The sequence below is a fragment of the Trichosurus vulpecula genome, chromosome 5 (genome assembly GCF_011100635.1).
Source record: "Trichosurus vulpecula isolate mTriVul1 chromosome 5, mTriVul1.pri, whole genome shotgun sequence".
Lineage (NCBI taxonomy): Eukaryota > Metazoa > Chordata > Mammalia > Diprotodontia > Phalangeridae > Trichosurus > Trichosurus vulpecula.
The window spans coordinates 53,670,502-53,685,449 of record NC_050577.1 but is presented as its reverse complement, the minus strand read 5'-3'; the positions used below and the strand labels follow the sequence as shown (position 1 = coordinate 53,685,449).

Sequence of the window (14,948 nt, the reverse complement as noted above, 5' to 3'; positions counted from 1 at the left end):
AAAGAGAAAAGCTAATCCAGAATCTGAGCCAAAGGTGTATAATCATGATCACTAATCAGTGGCAAAGTGCAAGATTAGAATTCCAACACATATTCAAAAGCAAAAGTTGAGGATACAACTATACAGATATAACCACAATTTTTAGCCATTCCAATGGTGAGTTTTAGCTTTTCTCCTTGAAACTAAGAATGTGACAAGTACAATAATATATTTTTCTTAATTTAAACAGTGACAATTTAAAATGGTAATAAGCAAAGTCAATTTTTATCATCATTCTGAAGTACTGAATACTCCCCTAACATAGGTGGTATAGCGGAAGGAGCAATGGACTCGGGGTCAAGAAAAACCCAGTTCAAACACAAACACTTAGTAGTTGTGTGACTTTGGGCATGTGGCTCAAACCTTGTCTGCCTCAGTGTCCTCATCTGTGAGGTAAGTATAATAATGGCACCTACCCCTTAAGACTAAAAATTATATAATACTTGTAAAGCACTGTGCAAACCTTAAAGTGTGATATGATTGCTAACTGTTGTTGTTATCATTCTGTAGAGGAGAGGGAGAAAAACTAATGGACAGTTCAAGCACTTCATTGTAATGGATGCCATGTCACAAGAGGTGGAGAAAGGTGATCAGCACACAGGGTAAATGTAATGAGTTTTGATATGCAGCATGGTCAGAAAAAACCCACTTTGATGAGAGTATAGATGCTTATAGGTATCTACCACTGGGATATTGTGTGTGTGTGTGTGTTATCATGTCTGGAATTAATATTTGTAGAGGGAAATAACTTGACCTGCTGAGCAAATACACATAGTACAATATATATGTACTATGTAAAATTACCTAGTAACTGTGTACATAGTACAAATAGTTGTTTTAACTATCACCACAGGGTGGTGCTCTTGGCATCGTTACACTAAAAAGCATCCTAAAAGAGAAGAATTTTTTAGTACTTTAATTATAGTCTCTCTTTGATATTCCTAGCTGTGCTCAGCTATGAGAAGAAGTACATTATGGCAGATAGAAGAGAGAGGGCCTCAGGCAACTCTTGGAGGTGCTTACTTGCTGATCTTCATTGATGCAAGAAGCTTCCACCTTAGAGCTCCTACGTAGATGAAATCTGAGGTCTAGACCATTTCCTCCTCACCTTCTAACAAAAAAATCTCTGGCTGCTACATAAGTTTAAGTGGTCTTAATTGACTAAGAAATATCATTTGGTAACTCAATGTTTAAAAAGTATAGAGTCTCCTCTCTTCAAATTTTTCAAAGTTCATACTTCTAGAGGAGAAGAAACTTCAGAGACCATCAAATCCAACCTTTTCTTCAGTTAAAGAAACTGAGGCTGAGAAGAATTACAAAGGATCTGAGGCCATGTGGTCTGACCCCCTCATTTTAATAGGGCCCTAAGGAGCTTAAGTGTGACCTCTTGCCCAAGGTCACAAGGGTGGTGTCAGAGCCTGAATTTTAACCAAGGTCAGCAGACTCCAGAGCCCATGCTGAGCTATGCCAACTCTACAACTGTCTATGTTGTGGCCTGTGAACTTATTCAGGAAATATTTTGATAACTGTACACCAATTTTCCTTTGAAATTTCATTCACTTAAAAAACATTATTCTAAGGAAGGTCCTGCCTGTCCTCACACTACCAAAAGAATCTATAACATACAAAAGGTCAAGAACCCCTAGTCCAAATGATCTGTTACTCGAATAAGAATATTTTGGCCTGGGAATAGGCAGGGAGAAATATGGCACAGGACCACCAAAATGGCAATAGGCTGATGCTGAGAAAAGTCTTCATATGAACACTGGAATCACTGTTTTCTGTAGGTCTATCAGGCTGAACCCTTCACCAAATGTCTGACCTTATTCTTGACACATAGAGTTTAATTGAGTATTATGGAGGCAGCAAAATACAGTGGAGAGACCACTGCCCTTGGGTTCAAATTCTACCTCTAACATTGGGCAAATCACCTGGTATATCTAGGCTTCAGTTTTCTTAGGTTCAAACTGAAAGATTTGGGCTTAATGGCCTGTGATGCCTCTTCTAGCCCTAGATCCATAATGATATCTAAAAGAAATATGACCCTCAAACACTATGAAATGGACAATCTTCTTCAGGGTTTGGGGATGCAGTGATCAGAAGTCACTGAGAAAGGAGCTGGTGGGGGCATGGGATTTATGCCTGGCTGTTATCCTTACCTAGCACTAAAAGTAGGGAATGAAATAACGAATGGGAAGGACAATAGCCCCAGGAAGTTCCAGGAATCTAACATAGTATGAGGTGCTTGCTTAATGCCTCTGAGATTCTCTCCAATTTATCATGCACAATGTGCATAGTTGTTTGTACAGGGTGTTCCTGAAGTCTGGACACATAGGCAAAAATGTATATTTTCAAGAAATGAAATGAATGAAATTTTCAACAATATTTTATTTAATTGGAATATTAACAAATAACATCTTCAATATGATTTCTATCATTTGTGATTCAAAGGTTGATGCAGTTTGCAAGATTCACGTGAACTTGATGCAATAACTCCACATTGTCGTCAATTTTAGCACATTCTCTCTTTATGCATTCAATCAAGTGTGTTGCATCTGTGATTTTCATTGAGTACACCTTCTCCTTTAGCACATCCCAGAAAAAGAAGTCAAGAGGGTTAATGTCTGCTAATATTCCAAATATTTCAAAATGTGACTTTTGCCTTTGTGTCCAGACTTTAGGGACACCCTGTATATCGTCTCCCTCTAATTAGACTATGACTTCCTTGAGTGCCTGGACTACTTTTTTTTTTTTTTACCTTTCTTTGTATCAAAGCACTTAGCACAGTTGCCTGGCACATAGCTGGTGCTTAATAAATGCTTTTTGACTTGCTCTCTTCCCTAGCAGGCCCCAGAGTAAACCCAAATGGCAGTTAAGGCTGGGAATGAGGGGAAGTGGGGTTTCTTTCTGGGTGATTTTTTTTCTTTTTAAAAAATTCATTATTAATATATTTTTATCATTCTTGTCTTTTTAAATTTTGAATTCCAAATTCTCTCTTTCCCTCCCACCATCCCCCACCTACTGAGAAGGCAAGCAGAGTGATATCAATTATACAGTGAAAGCATGCGAAACGCATTTCCATATCACATAACAAGCAAAAACAAATAAAGGAAGTGAGAAAATTATACTTCAGTGTGTACTCAGAGTTCATCAGGTCTCTCTCTGGAGGTGGATAGCATTTTTTCATCATGAGTCCTCTGGAATTGTCTTAGATCATTGTATTGATCAGAGCAGCCAAGTTTTTCACAGCTGATCATCATTACAATGTAGCTATTACTGGGCACAGTGATCTCCTGGTTCTTCTCACTTCTTTCATATAGGTCTTGCCATGTTTTTCTGAAATCACCCCTCTCATTAATTCTTATAACACAGTAGTACTTCATCACAATCATATACTACAACTTGTTCAGCCATTCCCCAATTGATGAGCATCCCCTCGATTTCTAATTCTTTGTAGCCATAAAAAAAGTTTCTAGAAACATTTTTGTACATATAAATCCTTTTTCTTTTTCTTTGATCTTTGGTATACAGACCTAGTAGGGGTATTGCTGGGTTAAAGGGTATGCACAGTTTGACTCACACCCTTGCCCTCTATCTATGCAAACTCCTTTTAACTGCCCTAATAATGATAAAGTTCTTATGTATCATTTCCCATATAGGAATGTAAACAGTTTAACCTTATTGAGTCTCTCATGATTTCTCCTTCATGTTTACCTTTTTATGCTTCTTTTGAGCCTTATGTTTGAATGTCCTTCCATTCCATTCTGATTTTTTTTCATCAGGAATGCTTGAAAGTCCTCTATTTCATTAAATATCTATGAGAATTATACACAGTTTTGCTGGGTAGGGTATTCTTAGCTGTAATCCTAGTTCCTCTACCTTCCAGAATGTCATATTCCAAGCCCCCTGATCCTCAATCTTGTGTGATCCTATGGCTCCATGCTATCAGAATTGTTTCTTTCTGCTACCTTGCGATATTACCTCCTTGACCTGGGAGCTCTAGAATTTGGCTATGATATTTCTGGGAGTTTTCATTTTGGAATCTCTTTCAGGAGATGATCAGTGGATTCTTTCAATGTCTATTTTACCCTCTGGATCTAAGACATTAGGGCAGTTTTCCTTGGTAATTCCTTGAAATACAATGTCTAGGCTCTCTTTTTTTTTATCATGGCTTTCAAGTAGTCCAATAATTCTTAAATGATCTCTCCTCAATCTCTTTTCCAGGTCAGCTTTTTTTCCAATGAGGCATTTCACATTTTTTCCTATTTTTTCATTCTTTGGACTTTGTTTCATTGCTTCCTAAAGTCTCGTGGAATTGTGAGCTTCCAGGGCCTGCACGCCTGCACTTTATCCACTGCACCACCTAGTTGTCCCAATTATTATTATTACCCAAGGTCACTGAATTAGTAGAACCAGGAATTGAATCCATGCCCTCTGGCTCTAAATCCATTGCTCATTCCACTGTACCATGTTCATATATGGACGATCTCCCCTTTTATTTTGTTTTTATATCAAAATATTTATTGCACATTTTTTTGAAGTAACAAAGAATTGTGTTCAAAGTAGATGCCCATAGACTGAGGAATGGCAAAACAATTTCTGGTACGTGAATGCAATGGAACACTATTTTACCATACGAGACAATGACTATGATAAATGGAGAGCATGGGAAGGCTTATGTGAGCCAAGATGAAGTGAAGTAAACAGAATCAGGAAAACAAAACACACATGACTATGATGATATAAATGTGATCTTCCCTTTTAGATGATAAAATCATGTTTACTAAATGAAGGAAAAGATGCTATGTCCTCTGAACATGAATTTCCTACTGGCAATGAGAGATGGCAGAGCAGAGGGAGTAGAAGACCAACATCTGTTTGTGGTTTTAAAGGGCAAGAAAATGACTTACTTTGGGTAATGTTTCGATAAAAGAATGGATGTTGGCGGCTTTGGCTGCATTCACAATCTCTTCCTGTGACACCACCCGGCTGTTGTTTCCATAGGCGATGTTCTCTCCAATGCTGCAGTCGAACAGGATGGGCTCCTGGGACACGATGCCAAGCTGAGCCCGGAGCCACTGGACATTAAGCTTCTTGACATCTTGGTTATCAACTTTCTGAAAGCAAAAGTCCAATTCATCAACAAGCACTTATTAAGCCCTTACTAAGTGCCAGACATTATGCTAGGTGCTGGTGTTACAGAGATAAAAATGAAACCGTTTCTGCCCTCAAGGAGCTTATATTCTACTGGAGGAGATTATATGCACATAGATGAGACCGGCCAGGCTACATACAATGCAGGAACAAAGTAATTTTGGGTGGGAGGGTGAAAAAAAATTCAACAGCAAGAGCTTCATGGAGATGGGGTTGCTTGAGCTGAATGCTGAAGAAAACTAGGAATTCCAAGAGATGGATGTGAGGACAAGTGACACTCCAGACACGGAGGATGGACACTATGATGGCATAAGGAGAGAAGACAGAGCATCATGTTTGAGGAACAATAAGAAGAGCAGGGCAGACTGCAGACTGAGAGAAGGGAAGGAACACATCGTTAGCCTCGAAAGTCCAAACACAAAGAACTGCCTGATTTCTTTTGGATTTTCTAAGACTAATGGTTTTATTTTATGCATGAAAGTATTGAGTGATTGCCAGTTTACCACTGTGTGTTAGAATAACAGCATCTTCCTTGGTTTCCTGGAGTTGATGGAACAGGGATCTCACATATACAGAGCTTTGTGAAAATGGTGATGGTGTTTACTGTGCTTTCGCATTGGCTCCTAACTTTGTGAATCACAGCACCTGGTTGGATACATCATGGTGCCTGGGTTCTCTTATGTCTCAATGTCAGTTTTTTTTTATGGCTAGGGAAAGGATGGTGGGCATGAGTAGTTCATTTGTTCTTCATGCCAAATTATCTCATGTAAAATATCATGTAAATACTATGCATTATGATGATGAGTCTACAAGCCAAATCAATAAGCATTTATTGAGCACCTACTATGTGCAAAGCCCTAGGGATAAAAAGCCAAAAATGAAAAATACCTTGCTTCCAAATATACTGCATAAATGTGTCTTCCCATACATTTAACTGGGGAAGACAACATATACACACATATATGTGGGAATAAATACAAAATAAATGTGAGATGGTTTAGGGAGGAAGAATACTAAAAATAGTCGGCAGGAGATAGAGAGAGAATCAGAAAAGGCTTCACACAGAAGAGATACTACATGAGGGAGCACAGGTGTTCTTAACCTGGGGTCCATGAACATATTAAAAAAATTTTAACAATTGTATTTCATAATCATTGTTTCCTTTGTAAGAAGACATGTTTTACTTTATGCATTTAAAGACATTCCTCTGAGAAGGGGCTCATGAGCTTTACCAGATTGCCAAAGGAAATCCATCACACACACACACACACAATTTAAGTACCTCTGGTCTAGTTTATTTCAAAGGCAGAACTTGAATCTGAGTCTTTGTGACTCCAAGGGCAGAGTTCCACCCATTCTGCCATCCTGGTTCTCATCACTGAAGGTATTTAATCAATCACTTGAATTAAAGGCTACCATCCTAGTACAGCGCCATATCGTTTCACAGTTGCTTTCTCTGTCTTCTGTCTCTCCTCCTAATCATTCCTACACTTGCTGCCAGATCAATCTCCTTAAAACATTCCTTTGTACACTTTATGCTTCTTGCAATGCCATTTAGTAGTTCTCCAGTGTCCTATACAACACACCCTATATGGCCTGTCCCTCAAATTGTCCTCTGAGCTGGCTCCAAATGATCTTGAAAGGCTAGACTGATGGTGGAGAAGAAAGAGCATGGGACTGGAAATAGCCCTGACTCTGCCACCAATTAATTACTTTGGTGACCTGGCTAGTCATTTGTAACACCAAAAGCCTTCCTTTCCTCCTCTGTAAAATGAGGAGGTTGGATTAGATGATCTGTAGGGTCTCTCTTGGCTCTAAATCTTGGATCCTAAAATCGTTTCCCATTTTGTGAGTCTTAAACCCCTCAGTAAGAGACTGTGGGGAATCAGAGGTCTTCTGCTATAAAACATGGCACTGAAAGTTGGTTCGATAAAAGAGAGAACCCTTGAATGAAGACACACAATTTCATGGTTTCAAAGGACACGATTGTCCTGAGAACAGTCTACGTACCACCAGTCCAGCCAGGGGATCATAGAATCTCTCAAGGAGTTGCACCACAGTACTCTTCCCACAACCGCTGCTGCCCACAAGAGCCAGGGTCTGACCCTTCTTCACCTCCAGGGTCAGCCCTTGAAGCACAGGAATGTTAGGTCGGGTAGGGTAGTTGAACTTGACTTCACTAAATGACACATTCCCTTCAAATGTTTTCTAAAATCAAAATACCATTAAATTAACTACATGATGAGCAAAAACAGGCTATGAGGTTACTCCTTCTCCACTACCTCATGACAAGCATTTTTTTTACTGTTTATTTTTGGTTCCATTTCAGACATTCTAAGAGTCAATAACTGGAAGCAACCCTTTTACATGTTTTTTAATTAAGGCAAATCAGGGGCAGGTAGGTGTTGCAATAGATACAGCACTGGCCTTGAAGTCAGGAGGACCTGAGTTCAAATTCGGTCTCAGATACTTATGCCCTATGTGACCCTGGGCAAGTCACTTAACCCCAATTGCCTCCAGAATAAATAAATAAACAAGCATATAAATAAAGGCAAACCATGTCCCCTACATAATAAAATCAACAGTAAATTCCAACATCAGTATACTAAAAATACCTGTATTTATTACATATACATATTACATATTTGTATAATGCTGTATATCATTATATAACATTCTTTTATAAGTAAATTTATATAAAATATAATTTTCATAGAAATATATATTTTATATTCTAATGTATAAATATATAATATATATTAAAAACCTATAATAATTAGCTAGTTTCTTTAAAAAAATTTCACTTGGTATTCTAGAAAGTTATACTTATATCAGCAACAAATATTAAAGGCATGTTCCATTGATTTCTTATTATAACTCAATTCAACATTCATTAAGCACCTACTGTCTAGAAGGCATCTGGGCTGGGCACTGGGGAGACAAAAACACAAATGAAAGTCTTTGTTCTGGAGGCAGTGGCATTTTACTATGCAGTCCAAACTAGCCAGTGAAGAGTCAGTACGCAAATGATAACCTCCAAAGGTGAAACTGACCAGTTTCTGTCCCTCCTCACTGTAGCTGTCTATCAAAGGTTCCCGTTCCAGGAGCATGATGATGTGGGATGCTGATATTCTAGCTTTGGCATAGTCTGGTGCAAGTGAACTTGTCTGCCCCAATGCCATAGCACCAAATACAACAGCTGAAAACACCCTGTAAAAAACCAAAGGTGTAAAAAGTCATGATCACAGTGATTTCAATTTAATGTTTCTACAATAGGTCTAATTATTATAAAAGTTAAAAAAATAAAACCTCTCTCTTTGCCCAAGTCCTATTTGTGAATTCTAGAATCATCATAGCTTGTATCAATGGAGGGGAGAGAAGAGTGACTCTTAGGGAGATACAGAGGCTTTCTGTGACAGGTATCAAAGTTCTCTAGCCATCATTTTAATCTATAATCATTTAATTTATACACAAAGGAATTGTACAGCCTTACGAATATAATGATAATGACTACAACCACAATAATAGCTAGCTGTAATATTTTCAAAGTACCATACGTGTTATCTCATCTGATCCTTACAACAACCCTCTGAGGTTAAATGATATTATTACCCTCAGTTTACAGATGAAGAAACTGAGGCTGAGAGACTAAGTGACCTGCTCAGAGTCACACAGTTACTAAGTATCTGAGGCCAGATTTGAACTCTGGTTTCCTGACTTCAAGTCCAGTTCAGCCACCTTTTCCAACCTTTATCTAATACAGGTATCCTTTTACTTCCAGCCTGTGTGAACATTTCCTGGTGAACAGCAGACTGTTGTCACACAGATTAACAACAACAACAAAAATCTTGCTTTTTGAGGTTTTTTTGAGGCAATCAGAGTTAAGCGACTTGCCCAGGGTCATACAGCTAGTAAGTGCAGATTGGAACTCAGGTCCTTCTGATTTTAGAGCACATGCTCTATCCACTGAACCACCCAGCTGCCCCTCCTCACTTCTAAGGAGAAGTTTGCCTCCTTTCCATTTCCAGACATCATCCCTACTATTGCCCTCTGGAGCAACAAAGTCTTCTCTTCCACATTATAACCCTTTTAAAGTCTTATGACCTCTACCATTCACTTTCCCTTTCCCCATCTCAGTCTTCTCTAAGATAAACATCTCTCATGGTCCAACTAGTCCTCATATGAGGTGGCTGTGCAGTCCTCACCATTTGGTTGCCCTCCTATGGATATGTTTGAGGTTGTCAGTATCTCCCAAGCTGTTGTACCCAGAACTGAACATAATATTCTAGATATGATCTAGGTAGTACAGGACACAGGAGAGGAGCATTATCAGCCTTGTGATCTGGAAACTTATTTCCATTAATCCAGACTAAGATTGAATTATCTTTATTAGTAGCTGAGGCACACTTCTGGCTCATAGCAAGCTTGCAGTCAATTAGCCTCCTGCAAAGCCCACTCATTTTTACATTAACCACTCTCAAACAAGGTCTCTCCCATTCTGTACCTGGATAATTAAAATTTTAAACCTAAGTGCAAGAGTAGCAAAATCTTCAATTGAGTCAATGCTTTTCCTCAGAGAGAAGAAATACATAAATTATCCTATCAGAAACTTTATGGCAAAAATAACTAATTTTGATTTTCCTTAAGGCTTATCCATTGCTATAAAAATGAATCTGCATACTTTTGGGTGGACACATATAAAAAAAATCATTTCTGCCAAAGCTAGAGCTGGAATTGACCATAGAGTCCAACTCTTCCAACCCTATCCTTTTTCAGTTGCAGGAAGTAAGGCTCAGTGTCTATTCCAGAATCATACAAAGAATATCAGAAACAGGATTTCCACCCAGGCCTTCCTCATTACTAATCCAGCATTCTATCCATGACACCATGCTGTGTCTCTGATATGAAGCTTTCTCAGAATCCTCTCCATCCCTCAATTCTTTCTTTTCATTGCTAGTACCTCCACCACAATATCTAATATCAATTTTATATATGCTTATATATTGGCATGTTATCTTTCAACAGAATGTAAGTTTCTTTAGGGTAGGGATTATTTCATTTTTGTGTTTACAGCCCTATTTTCCAGCACAGAGCCTGGCATATAGTAGGTACTGGATAAACATTACCCCATTGATTGATTTACTACATCTGCAACCATGGGCAAGTCAATGGAACCCAGGGACCTCATGGGTAACATGAGAAGTTTGGATGACTGTGATGGTCATTTTACAACTTCTGATCCTATGTTATGGACCTTTGTGTAGGTCGCTTGTCAAAATTTCTTTCCCATTCTGTGTTTAATTGCCTAATTAAAGCCCTTTAAAGAGGACATCTGAATTTCTCACCCATCTTCAGGTATTCCCCAAAGGGATGAAGACCCTTTGAAAGTGTCAAGAAATATCACTTTGATATATTTTTTCCTAAAGTGCCTAGAATTTGTCTCCTATAGCCATGACAGATACACCACTGAAATAAATTCGTTGTCTCTCAATTTTTTATGTTTAATCCTAGAGCACATCACAGGTCCAATGCAGAAATAGACTGAAATACTTACAAGAGAACATCTTGAAAATCCATATGTCCATGTGCCACCAAGTAGGCACCAAACCGGAAACAAGCAGCATAGGAAAAATACATCATTGCTTGGGTGAGACCGAAAGTGAAACCAAAGATATGTGCTTTCTTCACAGAATTTCTGAAAGGAATTAAAAAAATGAATCATGGCATTCAGGTAGGAACAAATAAATTTATTGTAATGGTGTGCTTTTCAATCAAAGGTCTATCCCAACATTGATGAGACAGGGTCAGTAATGGCATGGGCCATTAGTTATCTGTGCATTCTTCTTTGTAGTATCCTAAAGGAAAAGCTGTCCTTTTCAGAAGCAAACCGAAATGACTGGTTTCGTCTTTTTTTTAACAATTCAATTAATTCTTACTAAGTGATGGACTATTTAATCATCACTAATTGAGTTCAAATTAAGTCACTAATCTCTGGAAGCTTGCTACACTTCTTCCTCTGGTAGATCTGCTCCCTATCCTTCTGCCCACAACTACCTTGTATTTATTATCTTTGTATTTATTCTGTATATAGTAGTACACATATTTATTGTCTCCCTGATAGAATGTAATCTTCTTGAGAGTATGCAGTCTTTCATTTTTTTTGTATTTGTATGCCTTTGCATACATTGTATCCCTTGGCACAAAGTTGGAGTTCAAAATGCTTGCTGATTGCCAAGGAAAGGAGGCAGTACTAGATAGTGAAGGGAGGAAAAATCTTCAAGGTGAAGGGAAAGTGTAAATACTCAAGAGACAAAACAAGGTGGGAGTGGGGTGGGGAGGAGAAGATGGAGGAACGACATTGGTGGCTAGCATCAAGGAGTTCTTTGTGTCATTGCTACCATAGGATATTCTGACTGGAACTAATGTTCTTGACCCTAATGGGTTTCCATGACCTGAACAGAAATTCTATGATGGGATGACACCCAATCATTTCAGTTACAGCAATCAAGGTAGGAGTTCATAAAGATCTGTCCTAGAAGGAAAAATATACATACACACACAACAAGAACTGATTTTTGTGGACTAAATAAAGTCAGTTCTAAGACAGTTCTAATTAAAACACTGATGCTATAAGCAGCAAATCACTAAAAAGCCCCCCCATTCTAGAGGTACAACTTTTCTTTGTCCTATAGGAAAAAATATTTTAAAATAGTCTTAGTAGTGGAAAGAAAATCCAGCTTTCCTCCCTGTCACCCTCCTGACCTCCACTCCATTCCATCATTCATTACCTGTATGGTCCCAGCAAGCTCTGTTGATACATATACTCAAACTTTTTCTCCTGAGTCAGAGAAACAACAGTTCGGAAATTTTCTATTGCTTCAGTAGCAATCTGCACAAGAGAGCATAAGAAAGCCAGAGGTGAAGATGTGATAAATAATCTGCATCTTATAATCATGGACTCACTTCAGAATTCATCCCACCGTTACTTGTTAGGCTTCTTAAATACTGATGACACAATTAGTCCTCATTTGATCACTGAATCACAGAATTAAAGAACACTCCAACTCCCAATCAAGCTGAGTGAGAGTTAGGCAAGCCTGGGCTACCCACTGCCAAAAGAGCATAATTAGGTATTGGTGGAGAGAATGCAGACATGTGTTCTTGTATGAATGTATGAAGGACGGAGGTGGATTGAGAGTTCTGAAGACTGATATTCTTCCTTCCTGCTCTGAGAGAGGATGGATGATTTCAGGATCCCTAGGGACAGACTTGAAGGCCTTAGAGAGAAGGACACCAGAACTATCAGGGAAACTAGCTCCTTACCATGTGGCTGATTTCCAATTTGCCTCCCTAGAGACTTCAGAGAATTTCCCATTGGGTGAGATCAGGGACTTTCTTTTGTTTGAATAGTGCTTCTATCTAAAGAGCTCACTGACTGTTGGGTATTTTCAGGTATATTGTAATCCTTATAACTTCTCTGATTTCTGCTCATGGGGCTTGAAAAATTGGCTTTACTGGCTATTCACTTTTATGGTCATCATCCCACTTGGTGGGAAGGGGCCAAGTCAATGGGTATAAGCTTGGGGTTACCACTTCCCCTTTAAGGGAAAGCAACCAAATAACCTAATGTCTTTCGAACCTAAAACTCCTTCCCCTATGATTAGCAATATTTACAGGGGTGAAGGGGTACCCCTCTCTAAAGAAAACATACTGGTAAGCCTCATAACCCCTCTTCCTGTTCCCTTGAAGGCAGGGCATTCAGTTTCCTTGGAGAGGAGCAGGCATAATTCCAGAGATCTATTAATGCTAGTACCTTCCCTCTGAGGTAACTTCCTACCCTGTGTGGATCTTGTATATACACAGTAGTTTGCATGTTCTTTCCCTGTATCACACTGTGAGCTCCTTGAGGGGAGGAACTGATTTTGCTTTTCTTGGATCTCCAGAGCTTAGCAAAGTCCTTGGCATGTAGTAAGCACTTAATAAATTCATGTTGATTTAACTTGAAAAAAATATCTCCCCCCTCAAGCTGCTTGTCTGTAAGTTTAGACACCCCATGTGGACATACACATATCTACATAGGGAACACATATTTTACAGAAGAAGTCTGAAAGGTCATCAAGGGTCTAATTTCCTCATTTCACCAATAACAAAAGTGAGGCCCTAAGGGGTTAGGTAACTTGTCAACTAGGTCAAAGGCTGCCAGAATTGGGACCAGATTCAGTTTCCTGACTCACAAATGTTCTTTCCACTGCAAAATACCACATTTTAACTGATTAGTTACCCAACTGATTTATATTGAGAATTTCCTTGTGTCTTTTCTCACATGCCTTATTTTAAACAACACTATGACGCCTTCAAAATAATAAAAGTAAAAATCCCCAGAAGACAAATTATAGTGTCTATAAGCATAGTTACAGTATCTGGAAGCATTTTGTAAACCAAATTCCTATTCTTTCCACTGGTAGTTAATGTATTCTTTCAGAGCTCCTGTTTCACCCAAGGATACTCTAAACTAAAAATAATCTGGTAGGCAGGGAAAGAGATTTACTCTGGACTCAAAAACCTCTCATTAAATCTCTTAAAGGTATATCAACTTGCTACCCCGGGACACTGAGATTCCCCACAATTAAGTGTGTCATCATGACTCCGCTAAAGTTATGAATTACCATTTAAAGGAGTGACAGGTTGCAGATTTGAAGACCCTCATAAGGAAAGTTGGTAATTTTGCATTTTTGAGGTCTGTGAGGAAAAGATAATTTGAGGGAGAATAATAATAGCAGCCTTTATATTGGACTTGAAGGTTTACACAACACTTTGTAAATACTATCTCATTTTATCCGGGGAGGTAGGTGCCATTATCAATTCCATTTCACAGATGAAAAAATGGTGGCCCATAGAGCTACCAACAGTGACTTGCCCCGCGTCATGTAGCTAGTAAGTATCTGAGGCTGGATTTGGATTCGTCCTCTTGACTTAGGGTCCAGCAGGCTATTCAGTGCCACCTAGTGATCTTAAGGAGGAGAGGGGGAAGAAAAAAATCTTTTTTTTTCCTTTTAAAACACAAAACAAAGTGTTAAGGTCAGAGACCTTACTTAGTCTAAGGCAGCCATGTACAGTGGATAGAGCTTCGCTGCTTGAAGAAAACCAGGTATTGCCAAAGGCAGAGGTGAGGGGGGTAGGCTGGGGGGGATATATTCCAGGCTCAGGGGACAGACTCAAAGTCATAAATAATAGACGCAGAAGGCCCTGTGTAAGGTAAGGAACAGAAAGAAGGTCAGTTTGGATGGAACAGAGAATTCACAGAAGGAAATAGCACAAGCCCAGAAGAGTACTTTAGAACCAGATTGGAAAGGGCTCTATATCTCAAACAGAGTCTGTATTTTATCAGTTCTAAGATTACATTTAAGAAAGATTTTCACTTACAAGGATTAAAAGAAAGATCTTTGGTTTAGCTCTCCCCACAAACCTTATTCCCTAAACTTATTCCTTTTGAAGTACTGGAGTGTGAAGATTTTAAACAAACACATTCTCAGTGTTTTGTAATCTTACTTTCAGCAGTTAGCCTACTCTATACACAGAACTGTCAGTTATTTTTAAAATAACAGCTAAAAAAGCAGGAGCACTTATGAGTCACACTAAACAAAACCATATAATCACTTAATGATTAAAGAACCCATTGTCTAGGAGAATGAGGCAAATTAGGAAAAGCTTAACAAGTGCCCTGAGACATTATTTTCTAACCAGAGGAATGGTAA

At 38.7% G+C, this 14,948-nt stretch overlaps 1 protein-coding gene across 3 annotated transcripts in view; it reads right to left on the bottom strand.

Moving 5' to 3' along the window:
* LOC118849937 (ATP-dependent translocase ABCB1-like) overlaps positions 1-14,948 on the bottom strand; it is a 496,364-nt gene that overhangs the window by 134,293 nt on the left and 347,123 nt on the right. For 2 of the 3 annotated variants that reach the window (XM_036759041.1, XM_036759042.1), the window contains 5 exons: positions 11,982-12,082; positions 10,748-10,888; positions 8,247-8,403; positions 7,204-7,401; positions 4,950-5,156 (listed from right to left, as the gene is read on the bottom strand). The exons of the other annotated variant lie outside the window; for it this stretch is intronic. In XM_036759041.1, the coding sequence (XP_036614936.1) occupies positions 4,950-5,156; positions 7,204-7,401; positions 8,247-8,403; positions 10,748-10,888; positions 11,982-12,082 (804 nt within the window). The remainder of the gene's footprint in view (positions 1-4,949; positions 5,157-7,203; positions 7,402-8,246; positions 8,404-10,747; positions 10,889-11,981; positions 12,083-14,948) is intronic. 3 annotated transcript variants of the gene reach the window in all.